Source organism: Adelges cooleyi, unplaced genomic scaffold (genome assembly GCF_023614345.1).
Source record: "Adelges cooleyi isolate 19-005CV unplaced genomic scaffold, UGA_ACOO_1.1 ACOO_flye_CR_arks_rails_tigmint_CR_PRNA_23, whole genome shotgun sequence".
NCBI lineage: Eukaryota > Metazoa > Arthropoda > Insecta > Hemiptera > Adelgidae > Adelges > Adelges cooleyi.
The window spans coordinates 4,443,355-4,468,793 of record NW_026095893.1 but is presented as its reverse complement, the minus strand read 5'-3'; the positions used below and the strand labels follow the sequence as shown (position 1 = coordinate 4,468,793).

At 27.2% G+C, this 25,439-nt stretch overlaps 2 protein-coding genes across 9 annotated transcripts; one reads left to right on the top strand and one right to left on the bottom strand.

The window, feature by feature from the left end:
- Nucleotides 1-337: 337 nt before the first annotated feature.
- LOC126836101 (deubiquitinase OTUD6B) lies at nt 338-14,826 on the bottom strand. 4 transcript variants are annotated; one of them, XM_050569142.1, is made up of 20 exons: nt 14,563-14,797; nt 10,169-10,321; nt 9,988-10,110; nt 9,744-9,912; nt 9,492-9,679; nt 9,237-9,416; nt 8,815-8,995; nt 8,170-8,322; nt 7,987-8,100; nt 7,766-7,914; nt 7,548-7,702; nt 6,727-6,863; nt 5,004-5,234; nt 4,721-4,867; nt 4,512-4,649; nt 3,381-3,617; nt 3,127-3,300; nt 2,442-2,591; nt 2,244-2,339; nt 338-708 (listed from the first exon to the last, which is right to left on the bottom strand). In XM_050569142.1, the coding sequence occupies exons 5-20, from the start codon at nt 9,557-9,559 to the stop codon at nt 451-453; spliced, it is 2,568 nt and encodes an 855-aa protein (XP_050425099.1). In that variant the 5' UTR covers nt 9,560-9,679; nt 9,744-9,912; nt 9,988-10,110; nt 10,169-10,321; nt 14,563-14,797; the 3' UTR covers nt 338-450. The 4 variants fall into 4 exon arrangements, with proteins under 4 accessions (XP_050425099.1, XP_050425098.1, XP_050425100.1 ...); XM_050569141.1 differs by having other exon boundaries at nt 10,176-10,321; XM_050569143.1 differs by lacking the exon at nt 10,169-10,321.
- On the top strand, nt 13,774-25,343 carry LOC126836099 (breast cancer type 2 susceptibility protein). Of its 5 annotated transcripts, none has more exons than XM_050569139.1 (17): nt 15,181-15,469; nt 15,993-16,124; nt 16,190-16,332; nt 16,404-16,509; nt 16,959-17,934; nt 18,535-19,667; nt 20,123-20,202; nt 20,265-20,438; nt 20,505-20,655; nt 21,402-21,578; nt 22,181-22,394; nt 22,589-22,821; nt 22,889-23,038; nt 23,156-23,307; nt 23,403-23,655; nt 24,479-24,676; nt 24,761-25,343. In XM_050569139.1, exons 2-17 carry the CDS (start codon nt 15,993-15,995, stop codon nt 25,061-25,063), a joined length of 4,575 nt encoding a protein of 1,524 aa, XP_050425096.1. In that variant the 5' UTR covers nt 15,181-15,469; the 3' UTR covers nt 25,064-25,343. The 5 variants fall into 5 exon arrangements, with proteins under 5 accessions (XP_050425094.1, XP_050425096.1, XP_050425095.1 ...); XM_050569138.1 differs by having other exon boundaries at nt 18,235-19,667; nt 24,761-25,340; XM_050569137.1 differs by lacking the exon at nt 15,181-15,469 and adding an exon at nt 13,774-13,878 and having other exon boundaries at nt 16,959-19,667; nt 24,761-25,339.
- Nucleotides 25,344-25,439: the final 96 nt, after the last annotated feature.

Below are 25,439 nucleotides of genomic sequence, written 5' to 3'. Positions count from 1 at the left end.
TACAATCATCCAACTCGATACCGCGTATATGGTTATCAGAAACCGACGCCATGGTAATACCGGCTTAAGCTTTGACGATTGCCGGTATCGGGTAAAATAGTATAAATTAAATTATTTTAACCTAAGCTTAATGCTTATTATGTAGTTATTACCATTACAGAGTGCTTCTTTCACTCTAAATACTTCATATATCTAATTTCTAATATGATTAGAAAATATAAATACGATTATACAACTTGTTATAAAAACGTTATGACAAAAATACAAAGAAAAAATTCAAAATGACAGTGCAAATTAAGTGTATAATCCAAAACACATACTATTTACAACATACTTTTTAGTAGTTCACAAATTATTTAAATAGTAAAAATTAACACAATTTGCAGAAAAAAAATATTTCTTAATATTTAAACATATTGATTTATAGAAAAAAATTATTTTATTATAGTATTATTTAGATTTTGAATGTTTGAATTTCTTTTTTGCTCGGAATATTTTACCAGCTTGAACTTTTAATCCAGGTTGTTCATTGGATGGATTCAATTTAGTGTGCAGTGAACTATACAATAAGTCTGCATCATTTGAATTTCGGCATAAAGTCTTTAATTCTTGTTGGGACATATTCATCATATGAGGCAATGACTTTCCTTTATCTAATATACTACAAATGTTTTGAGTAGTAACTCCAGGTAATTTACACAAAAAGTCCTGTTATAAAAAAAAAATAGTTATTTCTTTATTTGTTATAATGATACGGTTACTACAAATAAATTTGATACTTGTTAAATTAATCTTTAAGAAATTCAAAAAAGAAAAACAAAACATTATCGTAAATTTAAAATTCTATTTACCATTTACAGCACAAATATTGTAAAAAATGATACCCTAAATAGAATGATGCGTGGATGTAATAATACATCCACACATAATATAATATCATATCATATCATTTTTGTACTGAGGCTTTCAATTAAAATATATTGTCTGTTATTTTAATCTTTAATGACGTACTTGTATTTACTTTTAAAAGAAAAAAAAATGATTGGCATCAAATTTATAAAATAAATTTAAATCATAATATCGATAGTGTAAAAGAAAAAGGTTGCAAACAACAAACATTTTAATATTGACAGAAGAGCCAAAAACAGTCTATTTTTTTTTCATGCAACTCGTTAAAATAATTGGTTTGCATTATTAGTTTGAAAAAATTGTAAAATAATAGTATTCAGAATAAATATTGTCATAAAAAAAAAATTGTGTATTTTCTACATTAGACATTTTTGGCACTATACCTATATTATTAATTAAAGGTGAATACACCGCTAAAGCTACAATTTTTATCATAATACTTAATTCATTTTAACAATGATGTACAAGCCATAAATGTATAATCAATTATATTATAACATCATCAACAAGAATCTTATTGATAGTTAAGCAATATATTTGTGGGGATGCTGGCAATTAGGTTGATCGATAAGTGAACTACAGTCGATAGTTGCAATTGACATATACGCGAGTTGCGTGACTCCGATCACTTGGTAGAGTTATATGACATCTTACTGAATTTATCTCTAAGCGCATGTTAAGGCCCCTAGATACCGACAATTTTTAAGGAGTTTTGTAAAGGCAATATTTAAAGAAAAGTGATATTAATAAATTTCGAAAATGTCAATTAATTTACCGGTTAATTTGTATAAGCTTCATGGTATTATTTTTAATTTAAATCTTTTTGTCTATGAGTAAAAGCCATATTAGTTAATATAATAGTACATTTTTTGTCCATCGCACAGGCTGAACCAGTGATCCGATAAGTAATCTGAAAACAGATTTGAATTCGTCATGAAGTTTACTTGAGATCAGTCAGCGTACTATTTTGATATCTTATTCCTACTACGCATAAAACACATTTAAACATTTTATAAAATTTGGAAAAGGTTAAAATTAAAAATTTTAAAAATACTCTGACCATCTCAAGTAAACTTCATGACAAATTCAGATTTTTTTAGACTGCTTATCGGATCATTGGTTTGGCCTGTACGATGGACAAAAAATAATGTGTTTTGACTGAAAAAAACAGTCGGTGTCCAGGGGCCTTAAGGCGACTGTAACAACTAGATGGTACGACCTGTGCCAATGCAGCCATGCATCTGCCAAGTATCTACTAATATTGAATGATGTCGTTTAAACCTTTTTTCCTTTTCCCTATCAATATATTAATAATATAAATATATATAATATACTTTAATAACAGCATTATACTCTTCTTCATCAAAATTTTGACCAGCTTCTAAGCCAATAACAGCGGCTTCAGATGAAATTGGTTGTGTTTTTCCTTCCTAGATAAATGCAAGGATAAAAACGTTTTATAAATAAAAAATTCATTAATATATATGAATATATAATTTTAAAAAAAATGATATAATATACATCATTCATACTTTAAGTTCGTGGAAAAGTTCTGCAGTGGCATAAGGACTAGGAGACCAAACCAGGCGAAGTTTAGGAAAGTGTAAAGTTAATAACTGCAATTTAGATGTTATATCATTTCGATGACTGGTTGTCATATCTTTACTTAAGTAGTAGTTTCCCTAAAAAAAAAATATTATTATAGCAATTCCAAAAAAACATGATTGTAAGTATACAAAAAAATTGAAAAATAGATTTTAAGTTTTGGTCGAGTGTTTATTTATTTGAAATATATAATAATTCAAGATATATAATTTTGGACCATTAACGATAACATGCACTACTTATTAAAATGTTTTTATTTTTAAAACCATTATTATAAGTCTGTACATACAATGGTTTTAGAATAAACTAATTTTTTGAAGTTTTGAAGTAATTTTTTTATTAACTCGTAAAACGTCGGTTAGCAAGCAATACCAGGTAAGTAAAGAAAAACTGAAATGTTATTATATCACCGTTTAGAAAAAAAAACTAATTTTGTTATAGAAAAACCATGAATCATTTTAAATTTTTTAGAAGTATAGCCTGATAGTAATAAAAACTTTATTTAAGATAAAAAACATTTAATTTGTAAAAATATTTGTTTCCTGGACAATTTGTTTTTTTTTTTTTATTATGTGGTAATGCTTGCTCACCATCAATAAACAAATTTTATACCTGTAAATCAAATGGTTTATTCTGGTCGAATTCAATAAGTAATATAGGTTTTTTATAGTGACGACACATCATTAGAGCCTGATGATAAAGTCTACCACTTTTTAGTGAACCAATTAAATCGTCGATACTCTTTCGTTCTACACACATTTCTGGTGTTAAAATATAATCACCCACCTAAATCATAGATTTAAAAAAATATTAATTAAATACAAAAGCTCAATAATATTGGTTAATGTTTATTGTTAATACATTACTTGTAGAGTCACTGGTTCAATGTCAATACCACGACGATGAAGCAAAACAGGTAAATCTGATCTGAATTCTCGCATATCAACAATGATTACAGGTGTTACTTTTTGGACAGCCTTCTCTCCCGGTTTATGTATCTTATCTTCATTTTCCATTAATTCTGAAGGATGAACACCCAAATCTCGAGACAACTCAGGACAGTCATCGTCTTTACCATCTTGACCTTTAGGTATGACCATAATCTAGATTAACAAAATTGGAAATTAGTACCTATACATTAAAAAAAAGCAAGCACAGTTGTATTTGACTGGGGAGTGGGAGGAGTCACAAGTTTTTTTTTAAACTTCATATTCCTACCAACTTTTAAAACTTAAATGTTAACATACATCTTTTATTAAAAACATTTTGACAGATTGAATTAGAATTTTATACTATGAAAAAACTAACAAACAAATTTTCAAAAAAATAAACACCAGATTACACTTATTTCCGAAAAATGTAATATAGCTTAATTAAATTGTTCAACCTGTATGACCGACACAAAAATTACAATAAGTTAGGGTAACAATTTTAAACTTTATACACATTTATAGTATTTGTATTTATTGTTTATATTTTTAGATTCTTGGTATTTTCTTAAGGAGCCTTATTATAATTAAGGGGTATAATATAGCCATATTTAAAAAAAATAGTCCCATGACAAAATTTAGTCCCATGTTAATTTAGGAAAAATAATTGAATAGAAGTTTGAAAATATTCATTTTATATTTTGTTTTCTACAAGCTATAACAATTTTTAAATAAAAGAGGACGTTTATGGGAAAAAAATTGCACAATTTTAATAATCAAAATTATTTTATTCTGATTTTTTCTATACAAAAATGTAAAGTTTTAGTGGGTACGATTTTGAATTTTTAAATTCTTCAATTTTAGGCTGCGAAGTTAAACTGAAAATTCTGTTTAAGTTAAAGGCTACACAGTAGTTCAATCTTCAGTTTTATTTTCAGACCTTAATTTTTAAAACTTCACTGAAAAAATATTATGACGTCATCATTGTAATAACAATTTTCTCTCAGTTTCATATCAAAGCTAAAAAAATTACTTATTGTCTATTGAAGTTATACGTTATTTACTTACAGCTTTGTCTTTAATTAAATGATCAAAGAGTAATTTTTCTCTTCTGAGAGTTGTTAAGTATGCTTGTTCTTCGGTAGATCCAGCATATATTAAAAAATAAACAATTAATTTTTGTTTAGCATCAGCGTTTTGAAACACCTATAAACAAGGAACAGTGCATATTGATAAATTTTTATTTTTATTCTAAAAATAAAGTACTAAAATAATACTTCAATTTGTCGAACTGCTGTCATGTTTGCATCATACATAACAATGTATTTGGGTTGTAAATCTCTTAATACACGTGGCAGGGACAAAAAATCCCCGTGTTTTTTATACTGCTGTAGTACAATTACCGGATCTTTCATTGTATCATTCTATAAATTCAAATACAATAAAAAAAACATACCCATTTTCAAAAAAATTAAAAATTAAAATTTACAAAAATGTTGTAACTCTTCAAAAACATAATACACACAATTAAATTAAATACGTAGTATGCAATTGTCTTACATGAGTATCTTCCGAGCATTCTGTAAAAGTTAAAATGTCTTCGCCATTTTTTTGCTGCGTTAACATAAAACTTTCACAAGCTTCATCATCTTCATTAAAATCTTCTTTATTTTCTGCAACATATTCTATATCTTCTTTACCAGAGGTTTTATCTTTTGATAGAGTTGGTTTATCTTTAATATGTCTTTTGTATAACTCTAACAATAGTCCATCTGCACCTTTAACGAGAAGCTGTAAATAGTATGTAATGATAATTATAAAATACATCAACTAGAAAATTATACATATGAGGCATCCTGAGTCAAACCACGCAGTCATCACCCCAACCTCCTCAACGTTTTTTAGAATTTTTTTTTTTTAAACTTCTTTTGGTCTACTTTTTCTTTTGAAATTTTTATCACTCATATTTATTCCTAAAAATAAAATTTTTTAAGTTATTTTCACGAAAAGTCGATTTCGGCTAGTTTTAAAATTCTGAAATTTTTTTCATAAAATCATTCAAACCGAATCTTTTTAAAAAATAAAACAAAACATGTCTTTGGTAAAAATTGATATAATATTTAATATATTTTGACATGTTTTATGTTTTTTTTAATTAAATAAAAAAACTGAAATCATACATTTTTTTTTCAGATTTTGAAATAAATCTTTGTCCATTCTTGTTATTAGACAAAAAGATTTGATTTGAGTCTCTGATTTTATGATAAAAATTTCAGTATTTTAAAACTGGTCGAAATCAATTTTTCGTGAAAAATAACTTAAAAATCCTATATTTTAGGGGTAAATACGAGTGATAAAAAAAAAAAAAAAAAAATGTCATATTAGACCAAAAGATGTTTAAAAAATAATTTCGAAAAATGTACCGATAACTGCGTGGTTTGACAAAGAATACCTCATATAAATATAAATATTAGGGTGGACCAAACAAATTGTTTGTTCTTCTTGTGACAGTTTGATCTTTGAATAAAAAGTAATTTTCCTAATTTTTTTTCAAATTTTTGGAGGTTACCCTTTAAGGGAAAAAATGTAGTTCTTTAAGTTTATAATTTTTTTCAGGGATATAAAACACTTAAGAAGAAAAAGTGATTCACATGAAAACTATCAACATAAAAAAAAGGAACAAATTTTACTTTAAGGTTGATTCGAAAAAAAATCATACTGACAGAGATCAGACCTCAAAAGATTAATTTTTTTTAAGTACTCATAAAACAAATCCTTATTACTACTTTAAAATTTTTTTGAATGGTTAAAAAAAATTATTTGAACAAAAATAAAAATATTCCAATTGTATTTCTAATTCTAAGATTTGATATTTTAGGGAAAAAATAATTATTTGTATGTTAAAATTATATTTTATATTATTATATGTATACCATAAGAATAATATACAAAAATAATGGTCATTTTTAAAGGCGTGTATCTTCGTCAATATTCATTTTTACAAATCAACCTCAGGTCAAAATTTGTTCCTTTTAATTCTGGTAATTTTCATGTAAATCACTTTTTATCTTAATTTTTTTTTATCCATGGAAAAAATTAAAAATTGAAAGAATTACATAACTACATAAAAGCTAGTAGCAACTTCTAAAAATTCTTTTGAATAATCTAAAACAATTAGGAACATTTTTTTTACCAAAAGAACTGTCAAGCAAAGACCAAAATAAAATGAAAAAAAACATATTTTTAGTCCACCCTATATAAAAAATTATTGTAGCTTGTATACTTTTTTTAATTGACGACAAGTGTCTATAGATTGAACAAGTACTAATACAACTTCACCGTTATCTTTAGAATTTTGTCCAATTTCTTTTAAAATTTCAGTTAATCCACCCCACTTTGGATTGGGTTCAGGAGAAATTTCTAAAAAACAAATTTTAAAATGTAAGTGTAGTAAAAATATACAACTAAAGGGCGTTCAGAATTTCATGGCCCTCCTAATTTTTTAATGATATAGTAAAATTTTGAAAAAATGACCCATGTAAACCTTATGTGGCGGCTTCACACTGATGTCACACAACCAAGTTATAAGATTAACTTATTAAGTTTTATATAATAATTACATGTGTGTATATAGTAAGTTTTTAATTAAATAAATATTTATATACCCACACCTATGACTCTTTTTGTTTTCTATCAAACAAGTAGTATTATTGTTATCTGTCCAGGTTACTCAACCACACTACCCCCTCCTATCCTAAATTTTAAACATTAAGAACTTTAAAGTAATTATTAAAAGCTGATTATGGACCAGTCAACATTTTAAGTAAATTTTTTTATTTAAAAAATGAATTAAATGTATCCTAAATCTGTCTTTTAACTGAATTTTTTTTTTTAAACTGTTATCATTTAATAAAACCCAAAAAGGTTTTCCATAGGTCTTTTCTTTATAATTTTAGTTTATCATTAAAAAATCAAATGGGCTATAAAATTCTAAATACCCAGTATATGAGCTTAAGCCGGCCAGAGATACCATTAATTGGTTTGCCAGAGAGAATGATGGCAACTTTTTAAACTCATCCATATTAAATATTATTTTAGTAGTACCTTTTTTTGAGTTCAACAAACGTCGTTTAGCCGTAACAAACAATGTTTCTGCTGCATCAAGTAATAACCATCCTGAACTACGGTGAGCATATTCGACATTTGAATAATTTGATAACATTGATTGAAAGCGAACGCTGTCTAATGTTGTTACAGACCTAGAGCACAACATATTTTATTAAATTATTAAAATAATTTATACATAAATATTACATGCTTACATCATTAAATTACGTAATACTTTAAGATCAGAAACCAATTGTCTAGTCGTACAACTAAGGCGATGCCAAATTGGGTTAAGTTGTGTTTGTAATATTTTATGAAAACATTTTGCTAGGCAATTTTCTACTGTTAATTCTTCTGTATCTAACTGTAATTTAAGTTTTTTATAATATTAATTTTTGTATGAATTAATATTTGTTTTAAAAATAGAGACACTTACTGAAGGGTTAAGTCTTTTCAATTCTTTAATAGAAAAGTTTATTAAATCAAGTAAAGATGTTTGAATATCAATCATTGCAGGTGTTAATTCAACGTGTAGTTCTATAACTTCTGGCTGAAAAAAAAAATTGTATTTATCTTTGTTTCTAATTTAAATATATACAGCATATTTAATAAAGCTTACCTTTATATTATCTAAACTTGATTTAACAGAAAGATGAAATCTTGGCCATAAGTATAATTTAGGAACAAAGAGGGTTTTCATTATTCGTTCAATCTGCGTAAATCCATAGGTAAATGATTGTGATGACGCTGAAAACGCTTTAATAAATCCTGTCTAAAAATATACATGTATAAATAAGTTTTTTAAGAGCCTCAGCCATGGTTAAAAACAGAATATGGTTTAAATCAATTTCAGGTTAATTAGTTCTTATAAGCTTTATGGTATTATTTGTAACAATTTTTGCCTATAAGTTTATAACCATATTGGTGGTAAAAAATTACTTTAAAAAAAAACAATGACACCATAAATTGATTCAATTTTGATTCTTATTTTTTACAGTCTTTATAGATCTCCAATTTTTTTGTTTACTACCAAAAATAACAAAAACTACAGTCTAATAAAAACAAAAGATAATATTAAAAAATTATTATAAATTACAGAATTAATATTTATAAAAATCAGAAATTTAAGTCGACTGTAACAAAAACAAATGATATGACCATTGGCAATTTAACCACTCTATAATGTGTAAGAGTTTTTGCTGTAAGGCTTGTATTCAAACATAAAAATCACTTCTCTTAGCAAGTATTTTAAAATAAGGTTTACTTTATTTCCCATGCGGAACAATCTTAAAGCAAATGCTTCTTGACATGACTCCAAGATGTTATGAGCTCGACAGACTAAAAATCCAGTGATTTGAGGTGTAGGAATCCTTTGTTTTAAAAGATCAACAACAACAATTCTGGATGAAACAAACAACACTCCACCTTGAAGATAAAGTTTCTCCCTACAAAAGTGTAGTATGTATAACATTAAAAAAAAAAAAAGTTTAGTTGGCAAAGCCAGTTATTTTTTTAAATTGGCTATTGCCTTCTAGTTAGGTTGTTTTTGGGTTTACAGAAACCAGGCAACTTATATTTTTGGCTAAATACTAAACATTTATTGGGTTTAAACTAAACAATAAAAACCAGTTTGGTTTTAGTTTTTTTGCAAACTTTGTTTTTTTAAGTGTCATAAAAATAATTTACCTTTCACTTATTGAAGTGTCAGCAGATAATACTTTAGGTAAAGGTTTAACACCTTCTTTGTTTAACTGACTTATCCAATAATCTTCTTCAGGTGCAGATGAACCGAGCACTAATACTAGGTTACCAGGATCACAATAAACTTTTATAATGTTTAAGATAACAGTTTCTAATCCTAGGCCCCTAATCATTAAAAAGTTAAAATAATTAATACAATTTCAGAAAAACGAAATAACAAATATTAGTTTGATTACTTACTTTGCACATATTACAAGACCATCTTCGTGCAATACATCCAAAAATATTTGATTTTCGTAGGGAAGCATTATATTAAAGAAATTACAAATAGTTTATAAAAATACAATTTCTACAGCAAGACTTAAAAAGTTCCAAATTAATTGAAGTGGCAAAGTGATTTGATCAGCTTGTTCCGTTATATTAGATTCCTAAAAAAAAAACCATTGATTTCGTTTTATTAGTTTATTATTATTATTAGTTTGATTTTCTTACATCATCTTCTGCGTTATTTACTAATACAGTTCCATTTTCGTCTTCAGAATTAAATAAATTTAAATTGAACTCTTCTCCGGGTATTTTATTTTGATAAATTTCTAAAGTATACTTAGAAATTTCATTGGATGGGTGACCGTATATGCCTATGTATACCGGTCGTTTAAACCTGTGAAACATTCAAATGAAAAAAATATATATCAAGGACTTCTAATAACCAAATTCCTTTGTCAAATAAAATTACCATTTAGGTATATAAACAATGTCATTTCCACAAGTCGACGACTGAAGGCAATAAGTGTCTGGTTCATAAGTTGGAGATTTTGAAACGTGAGGTTGTGACACATATAAGTCAGCATCACCTTCCCTGAAAATATATAATAATTACAGATTTAAGTGTTTTTATTCACAATGTTACAATTTACTATTTACACTGAAATCAACACAACCGAAATATAGCCTCTGTTTTCCAACGAATAGTATGTATAATTGTCTTGTATAACTATGCCATTTATTGCGTGTAGAAGAGTACCATTGAAAGCACTTGTATATGATAATATCAACACAAACTCGAAAAGCTGAAAATAAAAAATGTTTTTGGGTGTTCTACACATATAATTAGTTGTTATAATTATATTTTATAAATGTATAAAACTTATACAATTTTATACAATGTAACATCATTTTTAGGAAATTCTTTAAAAATCTAGTTCCTATTGACGGATGGAGTCAATACATAACTCTCAAAAATTAAAATATCACATAAGTTATTAAAGACAAGTAAACAATATCGATGGTGACACGGCAAAAGGGTCTAAGCGACATATTTCATCGTTTTCAGGCTAGCCACTAAATGTTATTTTGTGATTTTTACAATTTTTTTTTTTTTAATTTATATTAGATAAAAAAGTAAAAAATTTTTTTTACAATATTTTCAGTTCTCTATTAAATTAAAAAAAATACAATATTTAACTGTTTTCTAACCAATAGCCTTATAAGCCTCGTCGCTAAAACTTTAAGTGTCGCTTAGACCTTTTTGCCATGTCAACATCAATATAACATTTAAAGTTTAAGTAGTTTAGATGTTAAAAAAATCAACTCATACCATAACCAGTAATTTTCTATGTTAAACAAAAAAAAAAAAACATTCCGAATAAAGTAAATTGTAGTACTGTAGGAACATAATTATTTACATTTGTTTTCATTAAAAAACTAACAGTAATCATTATTTAATCCTTAATCTGTAGCCTATTTCTGAATATTAAAAAAGTTCAATTCCTCAGAGTACCCAGACATACAAGTATTTTTGGTAATGAAGTTGCAGATAAGCTAGCATTTTCTACTATTCTTTAAATCTATCCCTCCTCCTTCTGAATTCCACCCTCTGATCTCTCCCAAATTTTCTTAAAGTGATTAATTAATTAAGGCCTTCCACTTCAAGTAGAATTCTCTTCCTCAAAATAATACTGCTTGATATAGATAGATCTTTCTCCTAATATCCTTTTTTACTAAAGCTGGTTTTCTTATTTGATTGTTCTTTTTTTATGTTTAATCGTTTTTGTGTTGTGTTTTGTTATAAGTTTATATAGTTTGTTATAATAATTGTCGTGCTATAATATTTGTTCATTAATAAAAGCACAATATATACATATATAAAACTAACAATTTTATTTTATTTTAGTATTAAACTTTGACTATAACAAATCTCAATAATATAATTCAAATTTTATGTAAAATCATTTTTCCAGACTATTCAGGGTCTGCCATAGACAAGTTTCACTGTAAGAGGTGTGATTCCTGGATTAATTACAATTTAAAATAAGATAATTAGTATGTAACTTATAAATGATTTTAAAACTGACTTTCCATTCTTAAATTTTAAGGGACTTGTTCTTTTTGAAATATAGATGTATATATATATATATATATATATATATATATGGGTCAAAACGCCAAATACGAACAAATATTTGAAACGACTACAGTAATTAAAATAGTTAATATAATTCTGTGTAAAAATAAGATAATTTTGTTTTTTTGACTTTTCTATGAAATTTTACTGTAAGCGTTCTTATGGTGAACCTAATTTGAAATTTACACATTTTATGTAAAATTATATCAGCTTTCTTAAATAAATATTAGAAAAATTTTCAAATTTTGGGCAACACGAAAAAACCAACTTTTTAGATTATAAACTCAAATTTTAATGACTTTCTATTCAAAAAAAAAAAAAATTCAGAAAGCCGAGATTATTTTACTATATATATATATATGTAATAAGTATTTAACTTAAAAATCAACTTATTTGCTAACTCGTAACATGTAAAGGAGTAATTTGTAGTTGAAAATATAAAACCCATTAAACAATTTTTAGTTAAATATTTGCTCATTTAATTATATTTTTAACATCCAAGGTTAAAACATTAAATTAAATATACAGCATTGTAATGTGCCCCAAGACCATACATGTGGCGATGAAATACAATTATTAATGGTTTAGTGCAGGTGTTATACTCTTCTCCGATAATTACATCAGCTCCTTCAGCTTGAATCACTTTTATAGGAGTCTTAAATACATGCGATAACGCCCTCAATTCGATTTCACCACCCCACTGGACTGAGTTTGCTACTTGATTACAATAGTCATCAAATTGTTCGTCGGATAACATATCTCCAGTATCTGGGTTACTTAAATATGGGATAAAATCTTCCTTATTGCATTTAAGAAAATCAGATGTCATATGCCGAATTTCTTGAACAGTATACACTTTCCCAGTTACTTCTTTAAGTTGATGCACAACAGCACTATACAGGCAATTACCGTCAGATGGAATATCAATAATAGCCAAACCTAGAATTTTAAGTTTTTCAATTAAAGTTTGCGTTTCTAGATGACGGATGCCACTAAAATTTTGGATTTCATGCTCTTCAATAAATGCTTGTCTTTCTTTTAACTGGGTAATTTTTTTTGCTCTACGTTTTTCAGCTCTACTTATTTTTTGAGTAGATTCATCTATTGTGACTTCTTCCATTTTTTTAATAACTGAAGTTTCGTCATTGTGCTCTGTAAATTTATCTAATTCTTCTTGGTGTTTCTGTTTCAGTTTAGATTCAATGTCAGCTGTTTGCTCAGCTACTTCTTTTTTTCTCTTTCGATCACCTTTTGCAACAGATTTTTTCATTGATTGAATTTTACATTGCATATCTTTTTTTTCATTTCTATGTCTTTGCAAGATGTCATCTTTTGTCTCCATGTTTATTGAGTCCATTTAGCACTAGATATATTATATAGTATATTACTTTAATAAAACATCACTAGATAACTTAAATTAAATAATTCATAACTCAGTTATTGTTTAAAGTTCTTATCCATATTTGAATAATCCAATGTGTTTATTTTTACATAAAACTAGGGCTGGACTCTATTGTAAACAATTCAATTGCGTGTTATTCAAACTAATATAATTTTTCGTCAAGTATTGACCACTTCAATAGTTTAACATATTTTTCATGTAGATTAACAGGCCTTCAAAATTAAACAGAAAGCTACCATCGTGCAATGATTTCTTTTTACTCAATTCGCTTTCGGGACAAGTCGTCACTTTGTTGCTATCAAAGGGAATGGCAGCTCCTATTTACTAACAGTTTCTTATCCGACAACAAAATCGCCCAACTGATTATTAAAATAGTAACATTTACTGCAAGCTGCCTTACCTACTCGGCCACACATCCTAATAATTATAACAATTATAATCCTAATAATTTAATAATTCAGTTAATTTAGATATCTTTAAAATTCTTTATGGAAATATTTAAATTTTATTATTAAAATATTTTAGTTTGATTTAGCTCATAAAAGTAACATGTTGATAATAGTAACATGACATTTTAACAAGACACTAGCATTATCTATATAACTAATAAATAATCTAATATAAATAAAATTCTAATACAGATTTACTAAAATATTAGATTTTATTTTTATATATATAATCTTTGCAATTTGTTTTTAAAACTATTGACAGTGTCTATTTTATCGAACAGTGGAAAAGTTATTGCTCCCGGACACATTGTCGCAGGCTTCAAACCAACAACTCAGATCTTGGCTAGGACTCGGCTTACAGAGTAGAACCAGGTATGCAATAGTTTAGGTATGTTTTCGATTTAGAATTTAGGGGTATGTTTCCTTCATACTTATAAAAGGACTATTGAGATTTGAGTCGCGCACCAGAGCTATAAGTCATAACTTTTCCGAAGTCTCACAAAATTTACTTTACCAGACACCTTTTTTTTTTGCATAACAGTGTTTTTTATGCTGATTACAAATCTGAAGTCAGAAATTGGCGGACTCTTCTAGTTCTAAACTTAGAGCTACTTGAACTTCAAGAATTAATGTTACGTGAAATGACCGCGGAGCCCTCTGCCTCCTGTGGCAGCAGGCTCTGGAAGCCGTGTTACGTGTCCAACATAAAAAAAAGGACCACGAAGAGCGGGGGCATAGTCGCGTCAGCCGCCAGCTGTAGGTGCTGCGCCTGTCGCCTACTGTTAAATGAGGAAAACTTCAAAGTTCAAGTAGCTAATTCAAGTCCGCCTAATTCTGAATTCAGAATCGTAATCGGCGTAAAAAACACTATAAATTCGCAAAAAAAGGGTTTCTGGTAAAGTAAATTTATACAAAACATTTTTTTCTAAGTACTAAATATCATTTCAGTAAGTAATAAGTAACCATAAAAGTTTTAATTAGTAAACGATATCCAGCCCTAGGAAAATACAAACATTTAAACCTCATATTTTTTTCATTCGACTAATTAGTACTTACATATATTATTTTGTTTTGTAATAATGAATATTTTGACATAATTTAACTCAACTTTCAGAAAAAATACGGTCGACCATTACGATTTGACACACAAAACAAATAGCCTAGTTTTTCATAAATTAAATTTTAAATAATTTAAAAAAAAATAAGAATCTCGTTGATGAGAGATGACTTATGTTCATGCAGGATAACACGATAGCTTATTCATCGATATGTAAATACTAAATAATAAATATTATTTAAATATGATGATTATAATGATTATAAGTTTTATTATAACTCGAACCACTAAAACTGTATAGAGGTAACCGCTAATAATCATTGCGTAATTATCATCCATGACAATATAATTTTGAAAATAGGTATGTCATCATGTAGTGTTATCAATTTTCACCACATGGTGTTGAGATGATCTCTTAAGAATTAAACGGCCGCCCAAATAGCGTGGCGCTATATTGTGGTTATCAAAGTTGCTGACATACCTAATATTTTTTGGTCATAGTATCATCATGGAAAAAAAAATGAAACCGGTTACCAACCTGATTGTAATCTTTAATATCCAGATGGTCTAGCAATAACAGATATAGCAATAACAGGCATATTAAGATTTAAGTTTTGTTAAGGAGACGATAGTAGACAGTAGTAACTAATAACTATGTAGTAAGTTCAAACTTCAAAGAGTTGGTTGGAACTTGAGTACTTGTTAATTGTTAGTAAAAGTATCAGTAATCAGTATGTACTATTAAAAAGAGACGGTTAACAAAATAATATAATAAATAAATACTATATACTTTTTTTATCTACCATCTGGTTAATTATATTTAGAGTAATAATGTTGGGTATATTAAACATTTTTGGTTGTGTGAAATGAAAATTGTAATACAGTAATATCTTAATTCATTTAAAGGTAACATAAAATTTATAATTCTAATGGTATTTTTATTGAATCATTATTTTTATAATACTAAATGAAAACAATGTCAACCTATGTAAAATTGATATTATGAGGGTCGGGACTATTTGGCTTTTGTTTAAAAAAATCAGATCAATTTAACTGTTTTATGTCCTTCTAATGATTTTATTATGATTTATTTGTTTTTGGCGTATGAAGTCATTTACATTTGATATTTCTGAAATTGCTTATTTAACTTCTTTATAAAATAATAAAACTATCAATAAGCCTACCAATTCACTGTAATGGCTTTCATAAATATAGTTATTAAATTAATGTGATGTATTGAAGTTGAAGTAATTTGTATAAATGGATTAGGTCAACTTAATTAACATTCAGTCAATTAACTATTTTGTAACAGATTATATTTCTCTATCAATAGATTAAATTTAATTTAAAAAAAAGTTTAGAGTCAATTATTTCTCTAACTAGCATACTGCTCTGTACAAAAGATTACATTTATTCAATTTCTTTTTAGATGGTTGATTCTTCTAAAACTGCTAAGTTGCAACTCAAAATGAGACCTAGAAGTCCTATAATTATGTCTGGTAGGAGCAAAATAGGCATTTGTGAAAGCAGCTTGAAATCAGTCAATAAATTGGATAAAAATGTAAGGTTATTAATATTATTATATGTTCTGTACAAAGAAAATTAAATGTTATTTTATTTTGACAGACAAAGTATTCAGTTTTACCTGATGAGAGTCCTATTGTTCATATGCAAAACAGACCAAAAAAATTTAAGTATAGTAATTTACAATCAACACCTTATGCTCAAAATATAAAAAAATCAATAACAGAATCAAGAGAAATAATAAAGTACAAACAAAAATGAATATATTATTATTAAAAATAAAAAGCAAGTATAATGTCAAATGCATGTATTTTAGCCTCAGTCCAATTGCTGCAACTTCTACAACAGTAATAGATAATCCAGTAAATGGTACAGATATTTTTCCATGCCATTTACTTAAATGTAAAAGAGAGATTCCAATGGTAAATATTTGTTTACATTTGTGTTGTATAAAGTAATTATGTTTACAAAACATTTTTAATTATAAATGTGTTAAAGCTCTCATCAATTGAAATGTTATTAACTTTATGATTTCTGGATGTATCCATGTCTTTGATAAATACTCTCTGAAGATGAACTCAGCAATGAGTCTGAAATGTCAGCAACAAAGACATTCATACATCATAGATTATCAAGCTAAAAATGTTTTGATTTATTCATACATTTGTAAATATGACAAATAGTTGTTATTATAGTTAAAACTACTAACGAAATTGTAAATTACTACATTCCATTAACATTTGTTGTTGAACTAATGTTATTTTAACTATAGTTTTTCTTTTATTATAGATAGTTTTTATTAAAAAAATCAGCTTAGAAGTATAATAAATCTAAACATTTAAATATACTATTAATTTTTTTTTTTTTTTAGGACTGTTCCATTGACCCTAATACATCAAAAATAAATAACAGTAAAGAAATTAAAAGTAAGTTAAAATTCAGTACACATTTAAAAGCACAAAGTCCTGAAAGTAACCTATGTGAGCCATTAATGATCTCTGAAATTGCAAATAAGAAATCTTTAAAACACAAAAATGAAAATACCAAAAGATGTTTGTTTGAAAATGAGAAGTTGAGTTCATCAAATTCAGATATGGATCAAGATTCACTTAATATATCTTTGGATACTTTAGAACAAGTGTGTCAGATGTCAGAACGTACTCTTGAATGTTCCAATAAAAATGTAAATAATTTGGTATCTTTTCTGTATGGTAACACTTCAACAAAACTAGAAAATACAGTAGTAGAAAATGATTTATTACGGTTAGCATTAAAAATGGAGGATTTTATAACAAATGAAAAAAAGCCCAAAAAAGTACTGGAAGTGGAAACAAATTTTACAACTTTAAACAAACTACAAAAAAATGAAAATACATCTTTTCAAAACAGTAAAAAATGTAAAAATGATAACGTTCATTCAACTTTTTTTACTAATTCAACTCAACTGACCACAAATAACCTTATGAGTACCAATGAGATTGGCAATACACAAATGTGTGAAATAGCTGATATAATTGAACCATTATCATCTTTTGATGATCAATGGACTCAACAATATACATTAAATTCAAATATTCAAGTCAGCAGTAGTTCCAATTGTAATCAAGGTGCAGTTCATAATCTAAAATTAAAATGTGACGTACAGAGTAGTAATAATGAGCATAAATATTCATACACTTATAAATCAGAAAATAAAATGTATAAGCCTTTAACTGAAAATACAGAATTTTCAACACCTGAAAATAATTCATTAAACATATTAAAGAGAGCAACACATAAAAGTGAAGTGCTTGTGAAAGATGATAAAACTTCATTATCAAATGAAAAATTAAAGCCTTTAAATATACCTCAAGCAACTACTAATGAATTCAAAGGATTTTCAACGGCTACAGGAAAGGCAATTAAAGTTCCAGAGCAAGCATTAAGTCAAGCAGAAGCACTCCTGAAGGATGATCAAGCTCAATCATTAAATGTAAAGTTAAAAACTTTAAGTAGAGTTGATGAAGCATCAAATAAATTTAAAGGATTTTCAACAGCTACAGGAAAGTCAATAAAAATCTCGGCTAAAGCATTGCATAAAGTTGAAACACTATTAAATGATGATGAAACTCAATTATTAAATAAAAGGGTAAATCCTTTAAATATACCTCAAGCAACTACTAATGAATTCAAAGGATTTTCAACGGCTACAGGAAAGGCAATTAAAGTTCCAGAGCAAGCATTACGTCAAGCAGAAGCACTCCTGAAGGATGATCAAGCTCAATCATTAAATGTAAAGTTAAAAACTTTAAGTAGAGTTGATGAAGCATCAAATAAATTTAAAGGATTTTCAACAGCTACAGGAAAGTCAATAAAAATCTCGGCTAAAGCATTGCATAAAGTTGAAACACTATTAAATGATGATGAAACTCAATTATTAAATAAAAGGGTAAATCCTTTAAATATACCTCAAGCAACTACTAATGAATTCAAAGGATTTTCAACGGCTACAGGGAAGGCAATTAAAGTTCCAGAGCAAGCATTACGTCAAGCAGAAGCACTCCTGAAGGATGATCAAGCTCAATCATCAAATGTAAAGTTAAAAACTTTAAGTAGAGTTGATGAAGCATCAAATAAATTTAAAGGATTTTCAACAGCTACAGGAAAGTCAATAAAAATCTCGGCTAAAGCATTGCATAAAGTTGAAACACTATTAAATGATGATGAAACTCAATTATTAAATAAAAGGGTAAATCCTTTAAATATACCTCAAGCAACTACTAATGAATTCAAAGGATTTTCAACGGCTACAGGGAAGGCAATTAAAGTTCCAGAGCAAGCATTACGTCAAGTAGAAGCACTCCTGAAGGATGATCAAGCTCAATCAACAAATGGAAGTTTTAACATACTAGTCAAAGCCGATGAACCCTCTAATAAATTAAAAAGTTTTTCAACAGACAAATCAGTTATGATATCGGAAAATACTACACAAATGGCTCAAATTGTTTTTAAAGATGGCAATTGTGTTGTAAATAAGCTTTCTAGTTATAATGATAACCTATTAAAAATAGATAATAAAAAAAAAATACTACAATCAGTAAGCAAATGTAATATAGGAAAATCAGATATATTAGGTAATATAGAAGATATGAATGTTGAAATTATTGATGAATTTTTTTCGAACGATTCATTTATTTTATCTGAAAACAAATTATTAGGAACAGGTAACAAACCAGCATTTAAAGAATTGCAAAATTTGAAAAATACTACTCATAATAGTACACATGATAAAAAAAGTCTAAACGATGGTCTAAATGACACACAATCAATACTCGAAGACATATCATTGGTGGATACTGTTGAACGAATAGAAAAAGGTCAACAACATTTTTTGAATACTACTTCACATAATAAACGACCTGGAAGTCCTAATTATGATATTGAAAAAATAATTAAAAAGCCTATATTAGATTTCGGATGGGAGAAAAATGAATTGGAAAAATCATTTAAAGTATATTTGTCCAAAAAGTTAAGTAGTCAAAAAACTTCACTGTCTACATTAGTAGATTACAGTTTACCAAAGAAGAGTACAGCAAATCAGGTATTTTATAATTATGTTAATCACTTTTTACATTTGTATAAGTACAATAATACAAAGAGAATTTGTAAAAAAGAGTCTATTTTAACTGCCTAAAAAAATAAAGACTTATTTAGCAAGTTGGAATTATTTTATTATAACAAAAAATTATGTAATTTTTTTAACTTTGGAATAAAAAGTTTTTTATGCTAGCCAAAGCTTATTGATAATATGTACTGTACTTAAGCATGCTAGCTGTACAAAAATAGCCAACCATTTATTGCAAATAAAAACGGCAACAATACAACTTTTTCAAACAAATATAAACAATCCAGATCTACCTCCAAAAATTATTAATGTTTGTTTTCAAAATGCAATCCCTATTATGTAAAAATATATATGATTAATTATGTCTACCATCTATTGTTATGCTTAATTTGGTTACTTTAATGTAAAATGAGTATATATATTTTTTTTAGCACTTTAATGGCAACTATGACTTTGCTAATTTTGACTCAAACAAGTCATTAGATTTTAAATTATGTTGGGATTACAATAGGTAATATTTGCTTGTGTTTAAAATTTTAATTATTTTTCTTTAATATATTATAATAATTTTAGGAGCAACACAGAAGCAAATTTTTATAATTTCAACAATATAAAGAACTTATTTGAATCACATTTTTTGGTGGATGTAAAATTAATTCCAAAAAGTTGGGTCGAAAACCATTTTCATTGGATCATTTGGAAACTAGCATCAATGGAGCTTAGTTTTCCTAATTTATTTGCAAACAAGTATATTATATTAATAACCTGTTATAAAAACTATTAACTTTTATTAAATAACCACCATATTTTAAGGCTTTTAACTGCAAAGAACACAATTCACGAGCTATTGTATAGATATTACAGGGAAATTGAAAAATGTCAAAGATCAGTTTTAAAAAAAATATTAGAAAAAGATGATGTTGCAACAAAAAGAATGATTTTGTGTGTTTCTAAAATCATTAAAGTATGTAATTATTACATTTTAAATATATGTTTAATTTTATTTTATGTGTTATAGGTATATTGTTACAGGCAATAGTCGGGTTGAGTAAACCTAGTTAGTACTTTTTGACTTTTTGAATAATTTTAGACTTATGGCGAGAATCAGAGCTTATTTCTGCTTTTTCTATGGAGGAGTTTTTTTAAGGATAACCTTTTCGGAATGGGTCATTAGTTCGTGGAGAAAGAAATGAAAGTTTCTGTTAACTTGACAGTTTCTCGTCAAGCTAGCATGAATAAGTGTCGATGCTATACTCACTTAGATATTCATCCTAATCATCTTGTGAGAAAAAGCATCCCTTTTTCTGGAGATAAAGTAACAGCCGGCTTTCTGAGAATATGTTAAGAAACCTCCTTGGTGGATGCAGTAGTGGTTCTCAATGGGTTGCTCAAGCCCGTATAGTATACTTATGAGTGTATACGTGTTACCACAACATAGTCACCGTAATACGTTTACGCTCATAAGTATATTTTTGTTGTGTTGAGGGTTTATCCATAATTTTATAATAAAACCACAAGTTACTCTACTTTTAATTGACTTGAGTATAGATTTAGTTTGAATCCATTTATTACATTCTTTGAAGCCAGGCGTCAGAAACTCATGTCTTGGTGAATGTTATAGTTTAACTATTATATTATATTGCATAATACAATTAAGTAATAATGTTACAGTTTGTATTATTTTATTTATTATTTTGAAATATATTTTAGTCAAATACAGCTGAAAATTACAACATTGAGCTAACTGACGGGTGGTACAAAGTACAAGGCTTACTGGATTCTGAGATGAATACACTTGTACACAGACAAGTAGTTAGAGTTGGCACTAAACTTCTTATAAGTAATGCAGAACTTGTTGGTGCTGGAGAAGGAATTGACCCATTACAAGTAAACTTGTTTTTAATTAAAATTAGTTTTAAGAGTGACCGGCACTTTTCCCAATGGCTTGCCAAAATTAAACTTGAATATAAATATATACCAATCTTCTTCTTCTTTATCTTCGCCTTACACTCCCAACTACCTGGGGTCGCTACCATAGTCCTACACCTTCATGAAGCTCGAACTTTTGCATCTCGTTCAATCACCCCAGTTATCCCCAGTTATGTTACTCTGTATTCCGTCTATCATTCTTTTATTTGGTCTCCCTCTTCCTCTCTTTTCCTCTAACACCTCTTACTGCCTCTGCCTCATCTCTTCTCGTAACATAACTGAATCATCTTAACCTATTATCTCTCATTTTCTTCATAACTGATGCAACTCCTAGACTCCCCCTTATGTATTTATTTCTTATTCTATCCTCCCTAGTCACTCCACTCATCCATCTTAACATTAAAATATACCAATCTATATATTTAAATTTGTTTTCATTGGTATTGTTATTTTTTTCAACAAAACAGTTAGGAAGTATAAAATATTTTCGATCATTCTGTTTGCCTTTTTAATATATCCAGTTTTTTTTTTTTAAATTAACAATTGTATATAAATTTCAGGTGCATGATGGTGTTAAGCTTAAAATATCAACAAACAGTACTCGACGTGTTCGATGGTATGCTAAATTAGGATTGTGTAAATATCCAACTTCTCCCGTACCAATTAGCTTAGAATCAGTTCTTCCACATGGCGGTACAATAGGATCATTGTCACTTGTAGTTCTTAGAAAATATCCAATGTTGTACTTTGAACGGAAGTTAAACTCAAAATCTGGTAAATAAAAATAGTATAAATAAAATAAATTTTTATTTGAATCGAATATTTATTTTTAAAAATCAATTTTTTAAATTAATTTAAAGTAAAAATATTGATTTATATTGTCTTAAATTTGTATACATTTTAAACAATTATTTTTGATTAACAAATAAGTTATAATCAATATAAATTTTAATTATACAGTAATTTAGTTTTTAGAAACGAGAAAATGGAAATATTTGAAGAAGAAAAACATAAAACAACTCAACAGAAAAATTTAGAAAAAATATCAAACAATATTCAATCTGAAATGGAAAGAGAATTAATGTCAAAAACTAAAAACAAAATTAAATTAATAAAAATAACAAAAGAAAATATAAAAAATTACAGTATAGAGGAGCTTAGTGATATAATAGAAAATTGTATGGATCCTTCAGAAATTCAAGTCAGTTATTTTTATAACTATATAATCTTCATTATTAAAATCATTTTTTTTATCATTTAAATTGTAGTCGGTTATTAGTGAAGATAAATTAGAAGCCATTCAAAACTATAAGAAGACACAACACGATAATTTTATGTATGAACTCAAAAAAAGAGTGGATAATGTATTTAACGATCAGTTTAAAGATAACAAACGTAGAGTAACTCCTTTACTTAAGGTAAATTCAATTTGTCTAGTCTAAATGGCCATTGTGTATATGTTGAACATCTACTATTAAAATAGATTCTAAAACTCATAATTGTTTTATTGTTGGTTTATTTCTTTTAATTTATAGTTACGTGTTGTGGATGAAAAAGATGCTTGTTCAGGATTGAATTTCGCAGTACTTACTATATGGAACCCGTCGGAAAGTGTATCTATGTTTTTTGATACAATTTCAGAGGGTCATTGCTGTGTATTTAGTCATCTCACCGCTACTGGCTACATGTAATATAAATTTCAATATATTCTCTCAATATTTGTTAGTAATAATAATTTAAGATATTGCATGATTTATATTGATGTTTTTTTTTATGTATAAGGAATGGTGAACTCCAATTATCAGCTGGTAAACAGTCACATTATGTTTTTAAGAAAATTATAAACAATTACGCAAAACGGGCTGTTATCAGTGCCAAAACTTTTTGGTCTGGCAGTTTTTCGCCATTGTACAGTGAACTAGACTTAGTGGGTATTGTAATTGGTATAATCAAAGAAAACGAAACTTTTAATGAAGTATATGTGACAGACACAGAGATGAATATCGTTAGTATTGTATTTCGAGGTGATTTTAAGGTAATCTCTATCAAATAAGTATTTCTTTTCTACAATTTGCAGTAGTTCATCAGATAAGCACGTTTAAAATTTTCCTATTTCCTCCCCCTCCTAAAAACCAAATTTTTCAACTTAAACATGTTGTTTATAATTAAGTTCAGGTCTCTGGCATCCATGGGGTCAGCTGCACTTTCCTACTCCAATTGCTTATGTACTTACCATATACATACTGTATAAAAACTGATTTTGTCGTGAACTATGTTCAACCACTGCACATTGTCACATTTCAGACCATCTGGCAGCAAATGTTGAAATTTTGTTAATTTCTTTTAAAGTAAAATATAAAAAACAACATTCTTACAATTGTACACAAATTTACAATAAATCTGACAACAATTTAAATTATGTGATATAACTACACTGTATAATATTGTACAGTGTACATTTTTTATTTAAGTATTATTTTTCATACGTTTGGTTTGGATGCCACCTCACTATAGGACATAAGTGAAAGCGACCTGTGCTTCTATCATTTTGCAATATATTCTAAAAATTAGATTCTTATTGTATTATTTATTTTATATTAGGTAATAAAATACTAATTTATCATTTACCCATTGGAATTAAAAGAATTCTCTATAAAAAAAACACTGAATAGTAAATAACAAAACTTGTATTCAAGTTGAACATGATTTTTACTAATTGTGTACATACATTTGGATCACATTTATCTAATTAAAACAAATTTGCAATTTTAAAATATTATGAATTTCAATAGACTAATAAAATATATATATATGAATTATAACAAAACGACTACTAAATGTATTTATTCTTTTTATAGGAATTTGGATGTGACGATAAAATGTTGTACCCTGGTAGTATAATATCTGGTATGAATCTCGTATTTAAGGGTTTTCATAGTAATACACCAATACCTAAAGTTTATGTCACCGAACTGTCATTATTTACCACTGTTCCTAAAGCTGAACATCTTAAACAATGTTCTGATGATTATATAAAGTTCCTAAAAAATTCCGAAGTAAGTTTATATATAAATTGACTGTTATTTTTAAATGATTTGCAACATTATTATACTAAATTACAATTGTATTGTCATTAACAGAATTTTATTCAATTGTGTCAAAATAAAATTGTTGAATTTCAAAACAAAAAATCTGATGTTCCAAGTCATGATATTGATGTATACTCATTAAATGTGGCCAACAAAAAAATTCAAAAACCTTATGGAGAATCACCTTCAGCTGCAGTTAGTTCACCGCATGTATTTCAATCCGAATTTTCGCCTGTAAGAAAACGTTTAAAAATGTTAAACGCCTATGGGAAAACGCCTCCACTCAATATCATTCATACCAAGCCTCCAAATAAAAAACTAATGAATCAGTTTAAAACGCCAAACCGTATGTAGTATGTGAAATAAACAGAGAAAATTAGCTAAAAAGTTACCAGAAAAAAATTACATTCTATGTATATATTAAATTTTATAAATTTGCTAAATATGTTGTTAAAGCAATGTAAATGCCTTAAATGTTTTGGTTATGAATGTATAATAAATTACTATAAAAATATATAATGTATTTTATTTTTATATAAATAGACCAGCTTTTTTTGTACTAAAATAAAATAATACACAATCATTTTATATAAGCTTAGAACATTTAAAACTTATATGCAATATGAATTTTTATCTTATGAGGTATTATATTTTTATAATGTTACTGTGGTGTAACTTAACAAGTAAAACAAAATCGCCAACGCAGCTTCAATAAAGATCCTTAATTGGT

Coding starts and splice junctions, on each gene's coding strand:
- LOC126836099 (XM_050569137.1), top strand. CDS start 15,993: ATGGTTGATTCTTCTAAAACTGCTAAGTTGCAACTCAAAATGAGACCT. Junction 19,668..20,122: donor AGAAGAGTACAGCAAATCAG/GTATTTTATAAT, acceptor TATTTTTTTTAG/CACTTTAATGGCAACTATGA. Junction 22,822..22,888: donor TGGATCCTTCAGAAATTCAA/GTCAGTTATTTT, acceptor TTTAAATTGTAG/TCGGTTATTAGTGAAGATAA.
- LOC126836101 (XM_050569142.1), bottom strand. CDS start 9,559: ATGCTTCCCTACGAAAATCAAATATTTTTGGATGTATTGCACGAAGAT. Junction 8,323..8,814: donor TGTTCCGCATGGGAAATAAA/GTAAACCTTATT, acceptor GTATATTTTTAG/ACAGGATTTATTAAAGCGTT. Junction 2,592..3,126: donor ATAAACCATTTGATTTACAG/GTATAAAATTTG, acceptor TTTTTTTTTTAG/GGAAACTACTACTTAAGTAA.